The 18,672-nt window shown below is 34.1% G+C and overlaps 1 protein-coding gene across 6 annotated transcripts in view; it reads right to left on the bottom strand.

Annotated features, from left to right (window-relative positions):
- The window catches only part of STXBP5 (syntaxin binding protein 5), a 177,540-nt gene that overhangs the window by 80,215 nt on the left and 78,653 nt on the right, over positions 1-18,672 (bottom strand). For all 6 annotated transcript variants that reach the window (XM_057738146.1, XM_057738148.1, XM_057738149.1 and 3 more), the window contains exon 9: positions 8,348-8,426. In XM_057738146.1, the coding sequence (XP_057594129.1) occupies positions 8,348-8,426 (79 nt within the window). The remainder of the gene's footprint in view (positions 1-8,347; positions 8,427-18,672) is intronic.

The raw sequence follows: 18,672 nt of genomic DNA, 5'->3' as shown, positions 1-18,672 counted from the left end.
AAACCTAAACTTTTTTTAATGTAGTCCTTGCCATATGGAATTAATTTGTGATTAAATGTACCATATAAGAGGGTTTGCAGTGTTACAAATATGATTTCAAAGCTTATTTATGAAAGAACATTTAAAAATCATTTACTGCAGGCAAAGCCTTACATGGATTTGACTCTTGTCCTCTAGAAAAATATAATCTAAATTATATAAGCTTAATATCAATATGTGTTATAAACATCCATAAAAGTACTAGAATAATCAGTGAACTATCTATCACTAAGATATTCAGTCTATGTACAGATCTCAAGTGAAAGCATTTTAGGGATGGGACAAAATATAGATTAGGATGAATAATAATGGAAAATATACCCTTGATTAGCTTGAACAATCCATAAAGCTTTAAGGATGCACCAGAGAACCAATTTAGTCAATGGAGGAGGCATGGCTCTAAAAGAAGAAACTGTAGGAAAGCTCAGAATGAACTTCAGTAGTATGTAAAGTAGAATGAATCAACTAGAGGCAGTGTAAGAAGGGGATATCTGAATAGTCGTAACAAATAAGTAACAAATTTTGAAAACAATTAGGTTTGAAATAACACTGTATATTTTAATAAATAATACATATTCAAAACTGCAGACAGGCATATGAATAATTTCTGGCCCCTATCAAACCATAAAAGCTTAGCTGGACAATTGCTTACAAAAAATTAAACTGGAAAGTTTCTATGAATCATTGCTGCTTTGTCTGCAGATACAAACAAATTTAACTTCAACCCCAATTATGAGAGCAGGCTGCCTTTCCATTAACAGCAGTCAATTAGGAGTTCACATTATGGTTAGAGAATTTAAGATAATTCTAAAGCATAAATGCTGATTTTTAAGGTAGCAAATTAATAAAACAAAAAAAAATCATCCCACATTGATGAGACTGACAACTATTATATTTTATACTCAGTTCTTTAAAGTATACTTTCAAAAAGCAATGTGGCAATTTGTCAAGATTCATAAAAATATTTTATCTTCAAAATTTCACCACTGGAAATTTACTGTAAAGAAATAGTAAAGTGGTAAAAATCTTCTGTTGAATTCTCTATAATATCAAGAGAAAATATGTTCATTACTATATTAATTATAATATTATAAACATGCTTATCTATAATATTTAAAAACTAAGCTCAAAAAAAGGGAGGTATGTCTGAGTCTGAGTAAAGTACACAGTCCTTGAAACTAATTTAAAAAATAAAACCTATAATACTTTAGACATACTAAATAGAAAAAAAAAAAAACCAAACTGAATATACTCTAAGAATATAAGTGAAAATGGATATGTATTTGAAAAAAGACTTAGGGAAAATGAACAAATGAAAAAAATTACTTTAGAACAGTGGAATTACAACAGTATTTGTGACTAAATTTTTTAAAAAATGCATTTCTCCTGTGAAATACCATGAAAATAGTTTGCCAATTTTTAATGTCATTCCCATATTTGTCATTACACTTTGTATTAAAGCACTGCTAAAATGTAACTTATGCTGAAAGTTTTTCTGCTTCCTAGGTCACTCAAGAAAAACTATACATATTAATTCATGATATTATTATGATTCATCCATTCAACAAGCATTCTACTGAGTGCTTAATATATGCTGGTCACTGCCGCAGGGGCCAAGAACTCTTGCTTTCCATCATTTAATTTCCCCAGCTTCACTATATCCTTTAGCTAGCACGCTCCCCTCTACCACACATTTTATTCTTCTCATCTACTTCATCTACTTCGATGTTCCATTTCAGAAACTAGCTTAACCCTAAGATTTTTGGTTCTGTGGTCAAAAAGTTTTTCCAGAAGAATGGATCAAATAATCATATGACAACGCTTTCGATATTTAAGAAAGAAAGTTATCTTCTCTATCTGTACTTTGGGTTCAATATGAGAAATCCACTCTAAAACTTTCTTCTAAAATTATTTCATTTTCAGTGTCTCCTATTCCAAAGGCTCTTTCTTTTCTGTCATTAGTCATACACAGGTCTTCCCTAATTTAAAGTAAAAATAAAAATCTCCTTACTCTTCTTGATGACACATAATTGCTACTTCTATCTACTGGTGAATTCACTAAATACATGTTCTAAACGAGTATTTTCCATTCTGAATCCACCCATTTCTTTTTCTTTTAATGTCCCTATATGCTGGCTCATGTTTGAAATGATGCTGATAAAGTACCCTTACAAATTAATCCTTCCTACAATACATATCTCCTAACTTTTCTCCTATCATTCCAATCCATCTTTCTATGGAAGTAAATAATGCTTACTTACTTACTCTCTCCTACGAACACTTCAAGAACCTGATATCCTGGGTTTCCTTTTTTTCCCCTCTGTTCAGTCTACTAGTCTTCCTTTCTACATTCTTACTTTAGCACCTTTCAAGATAGAATACCAGTGCTGGGAGCCTTGGTGCTAAAGGGTTCTGAGCTGTCAGGGAATCATTCTGTATGTGCTCCTTTGTCTTATACTCAAGCAACATCACCTCCATTTTAGTAACCACGACTGGTTAAATATATCTCAAGGGCCTGAAACACATTTAATTTCAAACAAAACTCACAAGTAAAACTTACTAATGATATAAAAATGGGTTTGTAGACTTAAATATGTGATCTCAATTATAAATTAGCAGTAATGAATTATTAATAAATATTAATATAGAGAAAAACTTAAAAATAGAGGAATCTTAGTACTTTAAATTGATAGAAGCCACAGACAAAACCCAATCTTGAGCATATATGTATACAGCTGCTAAATGAAGTATTCTGATGTCAGAAGACAGAGCTTAGTAGTCCCACTTTTCTAGCTACTCAGGATTACAACATAATAGCATTCATTAAGGCACTGCAAGTCAAATGTTATCTTAAAATCAAGAAAGTGAACAATAATTTATCCTAGTTAGGTACAAGGTTTGAAGAGTAAGATGGGAGAAAATGTTCTACTTTTGAGAGAATGAAAATAATACAGATAAATCTGGGGTGGGTCATAAGAATGTCTCAAGATAGTGATAAAATGAGAATTAGCCAATTTGAGATTGAAACTTGCTGACCAACATGGTACAAGTAACATGAAAACAGGGAAGGTTATCTGATGATGCCTTTGAAATTCTGAGTCCATGGACTCAAAGAGGTCTTTTCCCATTAAGTACAATTAAATATAAATCTGCTTGTGGATTTTTCCTATACAGTGAGTATAAGACCAAGTGCCATGACTACGCAGGAATACCATTAAATCAAATGTGGGCGTCATCAAGTTAGAATTAAATGTGCAGCCTGGAAGCAGTCTGTGCAGCTCTCTAGTCCTGAAAAGCGAGGGTTACCTGCATTAAGTTATCCAGCCTGTTGAAGGCACAGACAGATCTCTCGGCTCACATTAGTGTGATTACTTGTGTTGAGTATGATTTTATATTAAATTTAAAGATGATCTGATAAACTAGCAAATATAAGAGAAAATACACTTCTTGTTGAAATGAGTGACTTGTGAATCATTAGAATAATCCTTTCCTAACCCAGGCTATTTGTGATAATGTCTAGTATACTGACTAAGCGCTCCAGCTCTGGAGTCAACCTGGGCTCAAATTCCAGCTCTGTTACTTCATGGGGCAAGTTACTTAAGCTCTCTATGATGCATTATCTATAATCCTAAATGGGGACAATAAAAGTATCCAAGTCACACTGCTGTTAAGAGAATTAGGAAAGATAATGCATTCAAGTTGCACAGCAGAACACCTGGCAAATAATGGATGTCCACTTTATCTACTAATTTTTTTCTTCTTGGTGCTTGAAAGCCAAGCCACCCAAGGGTCTTGAGTTCAAGATATAAGACGCTATTTTTATCTCAAGTAAGAATATAAGAATTGCTAAGATAAAAGGAAACAAGTTTTGATTCTGTATGTGGGTACACTATCCAAATGAGTTTCTCTTCCTATTGCTATGGCTTAGCAAGAATTGAGATGGAGGAGAGAGAATGAATCTGGAACATCTGCTGAATAACACTTTGGTGGCAAGAGTTCAGAGAAAAGCATAGTCTCCATGAATGAGAAAATACACTTATTGATGTAAAGACTATTATCAAACCTGTGATCCCAAAACATTGTTCTCAATGATCAACATATGTGTAAATGAACTGAAGGGGAGTTTCTTCACCTGCAGTTTCAGCAAATAGCTTAGCAGAGCAATTGTTGCTGGGAGATCTGCAGGTCTGAGTGTAAACCTGGGGAGTGGTGGTTAATGTGAACAGAGAGTAGGCAGTAGTAGAGTACAGGTAAGAGTACAGACAATTAAATCTGGGCTCTTCCATTTATGAGCTGTATGACTTTGTGCAAGTTACTCAACCTTTCTGCTTCAGTTTCCTCATCTGTTAGATAATACCTACCTCATAGGGTTGCTGCTAAATTAAATAAATATGTGTGAAGCACTTACACCAGTGTTTGGCAGCACACATGCAGGAAGTGCAGCATAAGTGTTAACAGATACAGTTAAGAGCAATCTACAGTCAAGAGGATAAAAATCACAGAAAGTGAGCCCGTGTTCTGGAGAAATAACTTGGTGCACAAGGGAGCCTTGGGGCTCCTGAGAGTTAAGATTCTCTCACTGGAAACACAGCCCTGGTAGCAGTGGTAGCAAGTTTGTGAGTATTATTGGAATACATCTTTAGATATTTTCAGAACCAGAATACCATGAATGTACCCTGAGTTTCTACTGTAATCTTTTTTTTTTAATATTACATAGGTAATCTACCTACAGCTTTTATCCCACATACAAAATTAAAGAAATCACCATATCTACTAAACTACTTGAAAATAAATTCTGGCACAAAGGGTGGGAGTGGGGTAGAGTAAAGGGGAAAATACAAAAGCCCAACAACTTTTCCTTAAAGATTAAATTAACTATATCATGTGTATGTACGTGTGTGCCTGTCAAGGGTCATCAAACTACAGCCCACTGCCGGTTTTTTTATGGCCTGTAGGCTAAGAACGGTTTTTATGTTTTTAAATAGTTGAAAAAAATCACACAAAAGAATGATACCTGAAAATCATATGAAATTCAAATTTCGAAGCCTGTAAATAAAGTTTTATTGTAACACAGCTGCATTCACTCATTTATGAGATGTCTATAGCTGTTTTGGGGCTTATAGTGGCAGAGTTGAATAACTGCAAGAGATCTGTGCGGCTTGCAAAGCCTAAAATATTTATTCTCTGGCCCTGTTCACAAAGGCTTGTCATAGCGTGTGTTATGACAAAAGGGAGTAAATTAATCTCTTAGATGTGCTTCTCCAAATGTAACTAAACTGCCATATTTAACCTGGATAATATTCACTTTTAGGTTCCCTAATAAGAGATGCTTCCCCTCAACCTGGTGGTTCTTTGAATGGTGCTTTATATAAATTGTTTAATCTTCATAACAACTCTGAGGTAGATACTATTATTCCCATCTTACAGAGAAGGAACAAGCACAGAAAGCTGGGTTGATTTGCTGAAGATCCACACAAGTGGACAGCTGAGGCCAGATTTAGACCCAGGTGATCTGGCTCAAGAGCTCATGCTCTAATCACTTTGCTCAAATACCACTGGCTGAGGACTTCATACCTGAGTCACATTAGATTTTCAAAGAAACAACTTCAAAAGAATTGACTTGCCATTTAATTTTTGACTTTTTATTAAGAACAAGCCATGTAAAGAATAGCTGCATATCTTTAATAAAAATGCTATTAAAATGTTATATTAATTAAATTGCCTCTTCTGGTGTAATATATGCTTTATTAGAAAATAAAAGTTACACATCTTGATTCCATTTTTTGTCAGTTTACCTTTAACATTAACAGCAACAGCTAGTTTGTCATTAACAAGTAACAGCTAATTCTTCATGGCTGTGCTTTTCTATACACCAGCCTATATTCTTCCTTACATTCAATAACACTGTGCTAGGACAATTAGAAATGAGACAGGTGAGTCCCATACTTTCATCAATCTGAATATTTAAAGGGAAAGACATGCATTAAAACAATAGTTTCATTATTAATGACAAGTATAAATGTTAGAAAGCAAAAATACAACATGCTTTGAGAGTATATTACTAGGGGACACGATCTAGTCCACATGGCCAAGACATCCTTAAAAGCAGTCTCATCTATGCTGAGCTATAAAGGATGAGGGGGAATCCTTTGGCTTTGAAATTATTTCTAGGTAAAGAGAAGAAAATGTGGAAGATTCTGAGCAGGGAAGGATGGCCCTTCTAATAAAATGTGGTAATTTGCCAACATGAACTGACAGAACACATTCTGCTGGCACCTGCTCAAGTTACTTGCCAGGAACAGAAAAGGTTGAGAACTGCCTAGCTTGCTTAATGGAGGGTGATCTGCTCTCAGTGGGAGGGGTGGTGCAGTAGTTCTCAGTGCTGGCTACAGGCTGGAATTCTGGGGAGCTATCTCAAGGAAACGAGTCATGGAGTGAGAAAAAAAGAGCTCATTTAATTTACTGAAAATCTTATCCCAGGTGAAAAAGAAATTGGAAAGCTGGAGAAGACTGTTACCAGAGAGTTATTCCTATTGATCTATTTAATAGTACCTACAAATGCATACAAAAGAGCCAGACTTTTTTTCATTTCTGATCCTATGAAAGGAAAAGCATCACTGCCATCCTGAAGAAATCAAGAACTTTAAAACACTACCACTATACAGGAATGAAAACTGGAATAGGTAGAACACAGAGAGAAAAAAAATCTTCCCCGTACTTTTGCCTTTGTTGCCAATCAATAGTTGTTAAAACGATTAGACAATTCAGGAGACAATTAGCATTGTTAGTTTAAAGTTCAGGCAATTCATTTTATGTTGTATTATAAACATAGGGTTTTTTCTTCTGGTTCCCCACCCCACCCCATCTCACTGGCATGCTTTCCTGTTTACATATCTTTGCCATAGAACAAATACAACAAATAAAAGGCAATTGGCAGTTGGGGGTTTCCCAATAAAAATGAGGGCAACTGTTTAAGGAAAGTTTATTATGTATCAGGCACTGTGTGAAATGTTTTGAATACATGATTATCTCACTTAATTCATTACAACAACCTTCTGACCTATTATTACATCTATGTTGAAAATGAGGAAACTGAAGCACAAAGAGGTCACATAACTCTGTGCCAAAGGTCACACAGTGAGGGATGCCATGGTCAATTAAACAGATGCTATGCCTCTTGGAGTTCACTCAACTTTTTATCTGAACACAGTATATCTTCTGGGTCCCAGAGGAAGGCTAGAGAGGATCAAGGAAAAATAACAGCAATCTTAAGATTCTTCAGCCTACTATCTTTTTTTCTCTTTTTTAAGAAAAAGGCAAAGCTGCATTAGATTGAGAAAAGAATAGATTAAAAAGGGAAGTAAGCCAGTTATAATAATCAGTGGTTATAAACTGGTATAAAAAAATATACCACTTTAGTGTGCATCAGAATCTCCTGCAGGTCTAGTAAAAACATTGTGGGGCTCCACCCACAGAGTTTCTGATTCAGTGGGTCTGGGGTGAATTCTGAGACTATGCATTTCTAACAAGTTCTCATCTGAGGCTGCTGGCCTAGGGACCACAGTTTGAGAGCCACTGCACTATATATACTACATAAATTCACTCTCTTATCACACAGCTCTAGTAAATAAAACCATACACCTTTCCTAGGAAACTAGAACGTAAATCAACAGGCTCCTTTAGCGGTTAAAGAGATGTGGAATTTTCAAAGAAACATTAAAAATTTTTTTCCTTTACTATATTTTTAAACATAACATTTGGTATATACAAAAAATATATGTAAGATATGCAAACTGTAAAAACCATATAAAATCTTATACCTAATTCACATAGCGTCAGTCTCTTCAAATACGACTTTAATATTAAGCTGTATTTATTACTGGAATTGCCAAATATTCTTAAAATAAGATTTAATTTTTGAATAAAACAGATAACTTTCACAATTAACATATATAGTATAAATAGGTTAAGTTTTAAATCTTTTTTCTTCATTGCTTACTTCACAATTTTCACTAGTGAATAAACACTACCGTTACTGAAGACTAACCTAACAGAACATATAAAGTTTGATAAGATAAATAATTTAAACTTTTCTATATTGTGAAACTACTGAAGACAGAGAGAGCACAATGAAATACTGTATACTAAAATTATCAATTTTAGTTATCTTGTTAAATAAAGAAAGCATAAAATTTAAGACTGGGCTAGACCATTCTAAAGTAGGCTTTCAAAAATAATGCTAACATAGCCTTCAGTGCTATTTCAGCAATTACATACAATGAATATTGTCAATGAAGTAAAATCTTACCCAGATCTAGTCGTTTTGAATTCCACCTTGAGGATAGGTTTGCATGGTTCTGGCTTCTTCCCATCCTTTAACTGTTTTCCTAAAATATATTTTCCTGCATTAAATTCTAAAATTCTAAGTTACTCTAAATTCTTACACATTGACAGTTTATGAAATGAAATATAATGAAATCCACCATGAAACATTTTAAAGTGATTTTGAAAGAAATATTTGATAAAATATAATAGTTTAAATGATCAATTTACTGTTTGAAATTCAGTGCTTAAAAGTAAATAAAATGAATAACTTAACAACATTTATGTGATAAAATTCTAGTAACAGAAATTCAGTCTTTCCAATGTTCTTAAGATAAGCAAAATAGGATTTCAATTTGCTAAATAAATTCATGTTTTAAAATAGCTTATTTGAGAAAAATCTAAATCATATTTTCACCCAAAGTGACAGGCTGCGAAATTAATCCCCATGCTAATAAATTCATTTACATTTACTCTCTTAAAGTAAAATCCACCCACTGTAATGTCCAAAAGACTGCTAAAATAAACCAACCTCTATAAAATGTGTCAGAAACTCATCTTGTCAAAGAATTTTGATTATTTTTAAAAAGGTTGATTTCTCTTATCTATTTTTACATGTTCATTGTATTAACAAATCAGAAACTTTAAGAAAATAAAACATACTACTCCCATTTCTTAGGGATTAATCGGCCTCACCATTTTGTGAAAATCCCAAACACACGCTGCTACCCCAACACTTCTTACCCTCTTTCCCAGCTTCCCCCCCCCCCACAGTAGCTAGCTCATTCTAACGCAGTTTGTATTTTCTTTTGTTTGTTGTTTGCCTCACCAACAAGAATGTAAATTCCACGAGAGCAAATATTTTTAAGAGTGGATATGTTTTCTGCTGATGTATCCATGGTGACGAACATTGTTTGGCACAGGGTGGACACTAGATAACTATTTAATAAGTGAATAAATTGATAATTTTTCTTTAGGATTAATTTCTAGAAAAGATACTTAGGTGGAACTGTATTCCAGAAAGGAAGAAGAAAGTGTATGAGAGTATTCTGCCACACCCTTCCCAAACAATGCTATTTTTTTCCCTGATTTGGTAAATGGAAAGGGTATCTCATTTTAATTTGCACTGATTTAATCCCTAACTGAAAATTCTTAGGCTTTCTGGTGATCTGTATTTCTTCTTTTAAAAATAGCTTATATCTTTAACCCATGCTTGTATGTTATCTTCTTTATATTTAAAAATAAATGTAATATTCAAAGGTCACTAACATTGTGCCCCTATGTTGTGAATACTCTCCCTAGTGTCACTTGTGACTGAATTCTTAGACATTTTTTTAAAAATTGCACAGAAGTATACATTTAAATAATCAAGTCTATTAGAATTCCAACAGCTTTTCTTGGATTTGGACAAAATGACCTTAAAGTTCACATGGTGGACTCAATGCCTATGAACAGCTAATGAAACTAAAAAAAGAGACTGACTTCCAGAATGACAAAGTATGACCTCCTTGAACGCACTCATTTACTAAAATTGAATTAAAGTTAAATCACTTCAGAATTCTGCAAATTAACTGAGGCCTCAAAATGAGTGTAACATTATCAACTCAATGGAAATGACTGAACCTTGGTAAGACAGGGAGGGGTTGGGATGTTTTGATGAAGGGCTATTCCCATCCCCTTTGCTCCCCAGCTCAGCGGCCTGGTACCATGAAAAGGCAAGAGCATCAGCCACTAGAAAGGACTAAAGTTTTTTTGCAGTTCTATTAAAACCAGCTTCCCTAGAGTGCAATCAGTGTTTTGTCCCAATTTGCAATCAGTGTTTTGTCCCAATTTGCAGCCCCCTGAAAAACTCTATTCCCAAGGCGTTGTGGCAATTTCATTGGACACAACAGACATCAGCTCAGGAAGACAAAAAGCCCTACCCCCAGGGCATCACAGAAATAAAATAGCAATCTGCTGGCAATATCGTAGCTGCCTAAGGCTGTGGTTTTAGTTGAGGCAAATAAGATCCTGCAGGAATTTTTTAAAAAATCTGGAAGAACTAGACATACTCTAGGGATATAAAAGGCTGTACACACATGCAAGGCAGTGTGCACAACCAGGAAAGACCTGAGAAAGGAAAAGGCCCCAGTCATTCATCTCTGGCCAACTCTGAGACTTTGAGCAAACAAGAAGTTTAAAAAAAAAAAGAAGAAGAAAAAAAGAAAGTAAAATGAGCTATAATACTACTGCCGGCAGGAACAATGGAAAAGAAGTACTTACGCATGGCTGGTAAAAATGTGAAGGATAGTCTTTTTGAAAAGCAGTTTGAGAACATTTATGAAAAAAAGAAATATGTAAAACTAGTCAATTTTGAGGAGTAGTAATTCTACTCCAAAGCATTTATTCCATAGAAACAAAAGACCCAATTCCTATCGAATATGTACAGAAAGGTAAAGGCAGCACAATTTCTAGTGATCAGAAACTGAAAATAAAGTTAATGCTCATCAATTTGGCATGGCTGAATAAATTGTGAAAAATTGTGAGACAAACAACTGGCTGACACGTGCCCGTTAAAACGAAGAAATCAGGGCTATGCCAGATGACATAGAGGGATTTTCCTCAAGTACAGTGGATTAAGAAAAGATGCAAAAAAGACTAATACAATTCTATTTTTATGTAAAACAATGACCAAAAAACCAAAATGTTTGTATATGTGTGTGTAAATATATGTGATTTTAGAAATACATATATTTTGGAAAAATACCTGTAAGATTTTTGACATAGCTTACCTGGTGGGGCAGGAAAGGGGATTGGCTGCTAATGAGAGGGAAGGTTTGGGGAAAAAAGGCTGGTATGATACGATCCCAAATCATTATATGTGTATGTGTGTGTATGTGTATGAAAAAAACTATCTTCTTTTTTGTCACTGCCTCTTTGTTTTCATGGTTAGGAAGTTTTTCTCACACAAATATCATTACAATTTTTTTTGTTTGTTTTTTCTTGTAATTGCTTTATAGTTTCATTGATTACACTTATTTTCTGAAGTATATTTTGATATAGGGAAGGTGTTTTTTCTCTAATAATTTTGGCACTATTTGTGTGATTCTATTGAGCTATAACTGCCAGACAATAAAATGCACGTATTTAAAGTGTACAATGTGATGAGTTGTGATACAGGTATGCACCTGCCAGCCTTATTAAGGAACCAACAGAGCTTTCCCCACTGATATGAAATGTCACCGTTATTACATTAAACTTTTACAAATACACACCTTTCAACTGGTATTAAAACATCTAATTCTGCCTTAAGATCCCAGGGAAACATCTTTTCCCCTCTTTATGCAGAAAATGATGATGCAATGGAATCTTGAACGTCTGGCATCCTAATATACAAGAACCAACAAGTGACTAGTGATAAGAGTTAGGTAGAACACCAGCTCCAAGGGACTGGAAAGGACTACTAGGGGAGAAGACTGGTTTCTTGAGGTGGGAGAGAGAATTGAGGAAATATGAAAGGTATGGAAAAAAGGAGGCTTAAATCTGAAAGCCAGTCCCTCATGCTGTACAAGGAACAAAGTAAGAATTCCAACTCTATTTCAATCTGTCCAGAGATATATGACCGTTCAGTGAAGAATTTAAATGTTTGCTCTGAAGACCAGATACATAAAACCTGGCCAGGTACAAAATTCTTAACTTTTGTCTTGCTCAATAGTCTTTTGGTATTGCTTTACTGTGTCCAGCATTTAAACTTACAATAAAGTTTAAAGCAAGTCTGATTTTTATTTCTTTATAAATAAATCTTTTGTCCACCCCCCTGCAAGGATGCTAACAGAGTAGTTTCATTATCTCTGTAAACTAAAAATGCTACAGTTTTTATGTGATCTTTCTTCATTAATCTTGCTTGGAAATTAATGAGTCCTTTTGACTTGCATACTTTGATCTTTTTTCCAACTCAGGTTCTCAAAATTATGCCACCGATTATTGCTTACGCTCCTGAAAGGTTTATTCATTTGTAATCCTAGACTAACCATTTTCTAAATCAAATCAAGTAATAAGGCACTAGCTAAGATTTTATAAAGCACATATAACTAAAGGATATTTAGAGGATCACTAGATTTCACCACTGTCATTTTAATTATTAACTGCTATGCTACCTCCATAGAAAAATCTGTGATTACTCTTTCAACTACCTATGAACTATTCTGATAAATCGTTGCAAGATCTGGTTAAATATAAAACTTGACTTAATAAATCATACAAACCTCCACATAACATGTGATTTCTTCCTGTCTTTTACTATGCTCTGCTTCCCATCCCCTCAAACTACCCAGCTACAATCAACAGTCCTGTTGATTCTAATTCCAGAATTTTATTCATGTATGTCCATTTCTTCCATTTGCAGTCACAGTTGAAATCTTCATTATTTATGGTTGATAACAGCTTCCTAATTGGCCTTCCTCTTCTGCTCCCAGCTCATCTGATACAACAGCATCAAAGCAGTATTTCTACATACAAATTTTATGTTTCTTACTATAAAATCATTTCCTAGGTCTCCATCATGAAGTCCAAACTCTTTAGCATACTATGATGTATATTTTTGCCCTGTATGCAGTTCTGTCTTAGTTTCCTGCTACTAGCCCAAATGAATTTTAAACATTGGTCATATCAAACTATTAGCAGTTTTTCAAGAATACCCTGCTTTTGATAAGTCTTTGCACCTTCCGACTAAAATAACTTTGCTCTTTGCTATCTTATAATATCCCACTGATCCTTTAAGACCGAGCTCATCTAACCTAAATTGTGAAATCTTCCTATAGTTTTCATCTAAAAACATACCCATTACTTCCATTTCCACATCATACTATGCAGGCTTTTATCAGCACTTATATGTATTTTAGTTTACATATCATTTTCATTCACCGAACTATGAGTTCTTCAAGGGCAATATATTTCCAGTATTTAATCTCTGATACCTAGGAGGTGCTCAAAAAATGTCTGTTGAATGAACGAATGAATGTAAATGTATTAATAAACAAATGAGGATCACTGACAAAAACAAGTGCTTTCCAAGTTTTTAATTCTATCTGTTGTTATATAGCAGCTATGTTCTCACTCTAGAACTGGTTATCTAGCATGGTAGCCACCACTCACACGTAGCTACTGATCCCTTGAAATGTGACTAGTCTAAGATGCGTTGGAAGTATAAAATACTCACAACGAGTACAAAAAAGATTTCAAAGAGTACAAAAAAAATGTGAAATATTTCAATTTTGTATGTTGAATACATGTTGAAATGATAATATTTTCCATATGTAGAGTTAAATAACATTTGTTATTAAAACTAATTTCACTTCTTTTCCTACTGTTATTTAGATGGTTATTAGTAAATTTAAGATTACACATGCTGATCTCATATTTCTATTGAATAATGATGTTCTAGAAGATAAAATGATTCAAACTGGAGAATCACATTGTTAATAATACTAGTCTGAAATGGGGAGGGTGTTCTTTCCTTAATGAGTGTGGAGATAGAGCTGATTTACAGCTGGATTGAAGATACTGGGATATCTGGTTTTATGATCATGGCCAAGGGCAGCGGGATTTATGATGTGTTTGTTCAAGATCCAAAACTCCCCAAACTCCCCTTGGCAACCCCCAGTGTAGTAGTTTTGAATGGTTGGCAACTGGCCTAACTGGCAATACTGGCTTAATCATTTAAAAGACCCCTCTGAGAGTTTCTTGTCAAATTCCTCAGAAGACAGACCTTGGGGTTGGGGCTGGAGCTGGAGACTCAGCACAGGCCTTGTGTGCACAAGTGCAGAGAGTGGGAGGTTCATATGGGATGTCTCTTAGAATGCTTATGTGCATTCTTTTCCTCTTGCTGCACAATATCCTTTGCCTTCAAACAAAAGCCTTATTTGAGTATGTTCTGTGGAGTCTGGTAAGTTCTTTCAAATGTAAAAACTGGGGAAAACTTTGTAATGGACTCATTAAAGAACTGCAATATGGATTTGTTACTTATTGAATGTTTTATGCTTTAGGTAAATCTTAAAAGTAGATTAATAGAATGTTTAAGTATGTTACATCCTTAAAATATTACATTAAGTTACTTATGTGAACTTTGAATTCAGTTTTCCTTCAGCAACCCTTAATAGAATTAAAGTCCTCTAATCTTGGTTTATTCCTTGATAAATGGATTGATTGTAGTGATGAATAAGCTCCAGAAACTGTCTTAAAATGTCATTTCCTATAATGGATACCTATTGATTTTGACTATCTACCATCTCCATTTCCTTTGAGAACTATCTGACTTTAGTGAACATGACAATAACAGAAAAATCTCACTCTGCAACATACCACACGCACATACCCAGGGTTACAGGGGAGATCCTGTGGGGCCCTGGGCCAGCAAATCAACCACGATGAATGCTTCAGGGTAAGTACCTGAGCCATGCCAGGACTATCAAAGTTCTTCCCTCCTAGAAAATGAAACCCTATCTGCCATAGGAGAAAAACAAGCGAAAGAGAGAGAAAAGTAGAGCTTACACCCTAGGCTTAGCATACAGACATACAGAATTTACATTCCACCAAGATGAAATGACTTTGCAGTCAACAGATGGCACAAATCCTGTTTAAGTACCATATAATCACAAAACTTTATACCTTAAAAATCACCTTGTTCAATCCTTCCATTTTATAAATGATGAAATTAAGTCCCAGAAAATAGTAATTATCTCCACAAAGTATTTCACAAACAGCAAAGACAGAATTACATTCCAGATTGTCTGACTGCCAGAGAAGTGTTCTTTGATATTCCTAAAAACTAGATTAAAGGGAGATATCACTTTTTGTTTGTTTTATTCAAAAATCACCTGTTCAGTAATTTCAGACACCTAAATAGAAACTTTATGAAAAAATATGACTATCAACCATCCTGATATGCATAAAATTATCCAACATTATATCAGAAAATTACCTTAAGTGAATTCAAATTATTCTCCTTTGCAGGCCATTTTATCACCATTATCTCGATAACTGCTATGCCCCTCAGAATAAGAGTCCACTATCAAACAACTTTAGCAATGAATGATGCCACTTTAAGGGTAAACTGAACATAGCTACCAAATCTGGGGAACTGTCTTATAATTAAATTATAGTTCAGGCACCAGTTCACTTTTCAAAGTACGAGCGTGAGTCAAAAATTATCTGCACTCGGGTTATATTAAAACTTCTGTTGGCCGCAGTGTCTTATCAGCACTTTCTGTTCAAGGTTACTGTCTCCCCAGTCACTGCTGTGCAGGTGTGAACATGTTACATCAGTTCATTTGTAATTGCAGTGCTAGCAAAAATGGATGCCCCAATTGTGATTTGCATGAAAGAAGAGCAGCGTGCAATGATTTCGTTTTTTGTGGTCTGAGGGTGTGCACGTCCGCACACGTCTGCCCACACTGTTGACACTCTGCAAAAACTTCATTTTAAGGTGTTAAAGCATCCTCTCTATAGTCCTGATCTTGCTCCACTGGACTTTCACCTGTTTGGTCCCCTGAAAGCAGCCCTACGAGGACGAAGATTCACCTCTGATGAAGAAGTGAAGACAGCAGTATATTCGTAGCTCACAGCTCAGCCTAAAACATTTTTTAATGAAGGAATATGAAAGCTTATTGACAGATGGACAAAGTGTATTGTAAAGCAAGGAGATTATGTTGAAAAATGATGTATTTGTCTTTTCTAGAAGTTAATTAAAATAAATTCTACAGCCAGAGTGCGGATAATTTTTGACTCACCCTCATATATTTCACAGAACGCTAGAGAACCACAAGTTCTGTGAATAAAAGATGATGCTAAAGTCAAATAAGTTTGGGAAAAGCCACATGAAATAAATTAATATATAAACCAAAATAAATAATAAATATACTGTTGGCCCTTGAACAACATGGGTTTGAGCTGCGTGGGTCCACTTATGTGCAAATTTTTTTCAGTAGTAAACACTAGACTACCTCAGATGTGGAACCATAGATATCGAGGGCTGACTTTAAGTTATATGCAGATTTTCTACTATGTAGCGGTGAGCAACCGAACCCCCTGTGCTTTTCAAGGGTCAATTACATATATGTATGTGTATGTGTTTATATGTATCTTCCCTCTAAGAAATTCATAGTGTACGTTAAAGATTATGAAGTCTTGCAGTGAAGAAAATGTTCAACTTTAATTCAGCATTTCTAAAACTTCATGATCATAACACTTTTTTTTAATCAAATAACATTAACATAGGAAAAAATCAGTACTGTGAAATATATTTTGGGGAAAACTAATCTAAAAATCTTTTGGTCCTATCCTACCAAGTAAATAAGATATCCAAATTTATATTTATGTATACAGCATATGTATACAGCATGTCATAGTTTCCAGGTACTTTCACTTACATTCTGCTTATTTGTTCCAAGGTGTAGAATGGTGCCTAGCACATGGTAGAACCAATATTTGTTGAATGGATAAATAAAAGTACAATCAGTTCTAATGAATTATCAAGGTAATGCTTATAAATTTTTTTAAGAATAAGATATACTTAACTGCTACCCTACATGGGTTTAGATATGAAATAACCCAAGATTTACCATAACTGTCAGAAAGTAAGACCAGGAGACTACAATACAAGATAGTAATGAAAAAAAAATCCCTAAATTTCAATCCATCAAAGCAGATATTTAATATACCAAAAATTACATACCACAAATATGGTATATGTATATATGGAATATGTTATACTGTGTTACTATATGAAAAACACATTTTTTTGTGTGCTTTAATGTATAAAAATGCACTTAGTTTCATCACTGAACTTAGCTATCAGCATAAATTTAACTTTGGCAGGTATCTACATTACTATTGCTGAAAATAATTTATATTTTATAAAGAAAGAATATATCTGATGATCTACATTTTTAGGCTGCTATACTGAACAACAAATGCTATCCAACTTTTTAACACCTGCCACAGAAAAAAATGTACTTTTACATTTTATTTGGATTCTAATTTTGAAAAAAATATATTAAGTCAAATATCTTTGTCTTGTTTGAAAAAAACATTTTAACTAGTTACCCTTTTTTGCTAAGATACTACAAACTCTGTAGAAATCTATTTACGCTACTTCTAAAAGTCTGCTCTCAAGGTCTTAAGTTTTTAGTATTAAAAAAAGGATCAAGATTAAATAGAGAATTACCATCTGGCAACCAATAAGTAATCCATCCAAGAAACATCAACGGATGTTAAAACCAGAGGGTAAAAATTTGATGAGGAATGGTATGTTTATACAGTCTCAAATATTTCTTCAAATCAAAATAGTTACTGATTACAAGAACAAATCAAAAATAATTATTAATTTCAAAAGGAAAAAATGTTATAATGGAGAGACCTAGTAGACAGTAGCTTAATCAAGGGATCAGGGTATGAGACATCACTAGGACAAATCAAACATAAGCTCCACCTGAGGCTGTAAAAAGAACACATCAATCCTTTCGGGATATTTCTGCTGAAAATGTGCAACATGAATCCAAACATGGAAAAGCAACAGACAAAATCAAATGGAGGAACATTCTAGAAAATAACTGACCTATAATGTTCAAAATTTATCCGGAAGGTCAAAAAAAGGCTCAGAAACAGTTCCAGTTTGAAAGCGACTGAAGAAACATGACAACTAAATCTAATCTGCATACAGATAAAAGGCCAAGCCTGGTGATATAGGAGAATGTTTTTGTTTGTAACAAATAAATACTCAAATATTTAGGGGTGATTGGACAATATGTTGAGAACTTAATCTCAAATGGTTTAAAAGAAAAAAACCTCTTTGTCCTATACTTACAAAAAAAAGATAAAAATTTAGATACACTTATTTAGATAAAACTTTAAAACCAATACTACATATTTCTACCATCTTCAATACTATTTTTAATTTCCTTCTGGATGTGAAATTAAAGGTTTTTAAACTAATCACCTACTTTTTTGGTTTTTCTGAATTCCTAGGTTCTAGTGGGGTTGGAAGATGCTAAAATGTACAGGAATACTCCGAAGGACCACAAAGATTAGGGACTTAGGCACTAAAAGAAGGAAGAACAAAAATATATTAGGGAAAACTGGAACCTACTATCAAAAGGGCTACCCTCTGGAGGCACACATAAATAGACCTATAGCAAATTTAAAATAAGTGCTTTTCCAGAAGATGACTGCTAACAAAATGCAGTGTAAAATGTAATATGTGGCTAAAAGAACTGTTATTTTTACCAGAAAACAAGTAAGTCTAAAAAACTCATATTGCTACAGAAAGATAAAATC

This window comes from Hippopotamus amphibius, chromosome 6 (assembly GCF_030028045.1).
Source record: "Hippopotamus amphibius kiboko isolate mHipAmp2 chromosome 6, mHipAmp2.hap2, whole genome shotgun sequence".
In the NCBI taxonomy this organism is placed as follows: domain Eukaryota; kingdom Metazoa; phylum Chordata; class Mammalia; order Artiodactyla; family Hippopotamidae; genus Hippopotamus; species Hippopotamus amphibius.
This window is presented reverse-complemented; position numbering and strand designations above follow the sequence as displayed.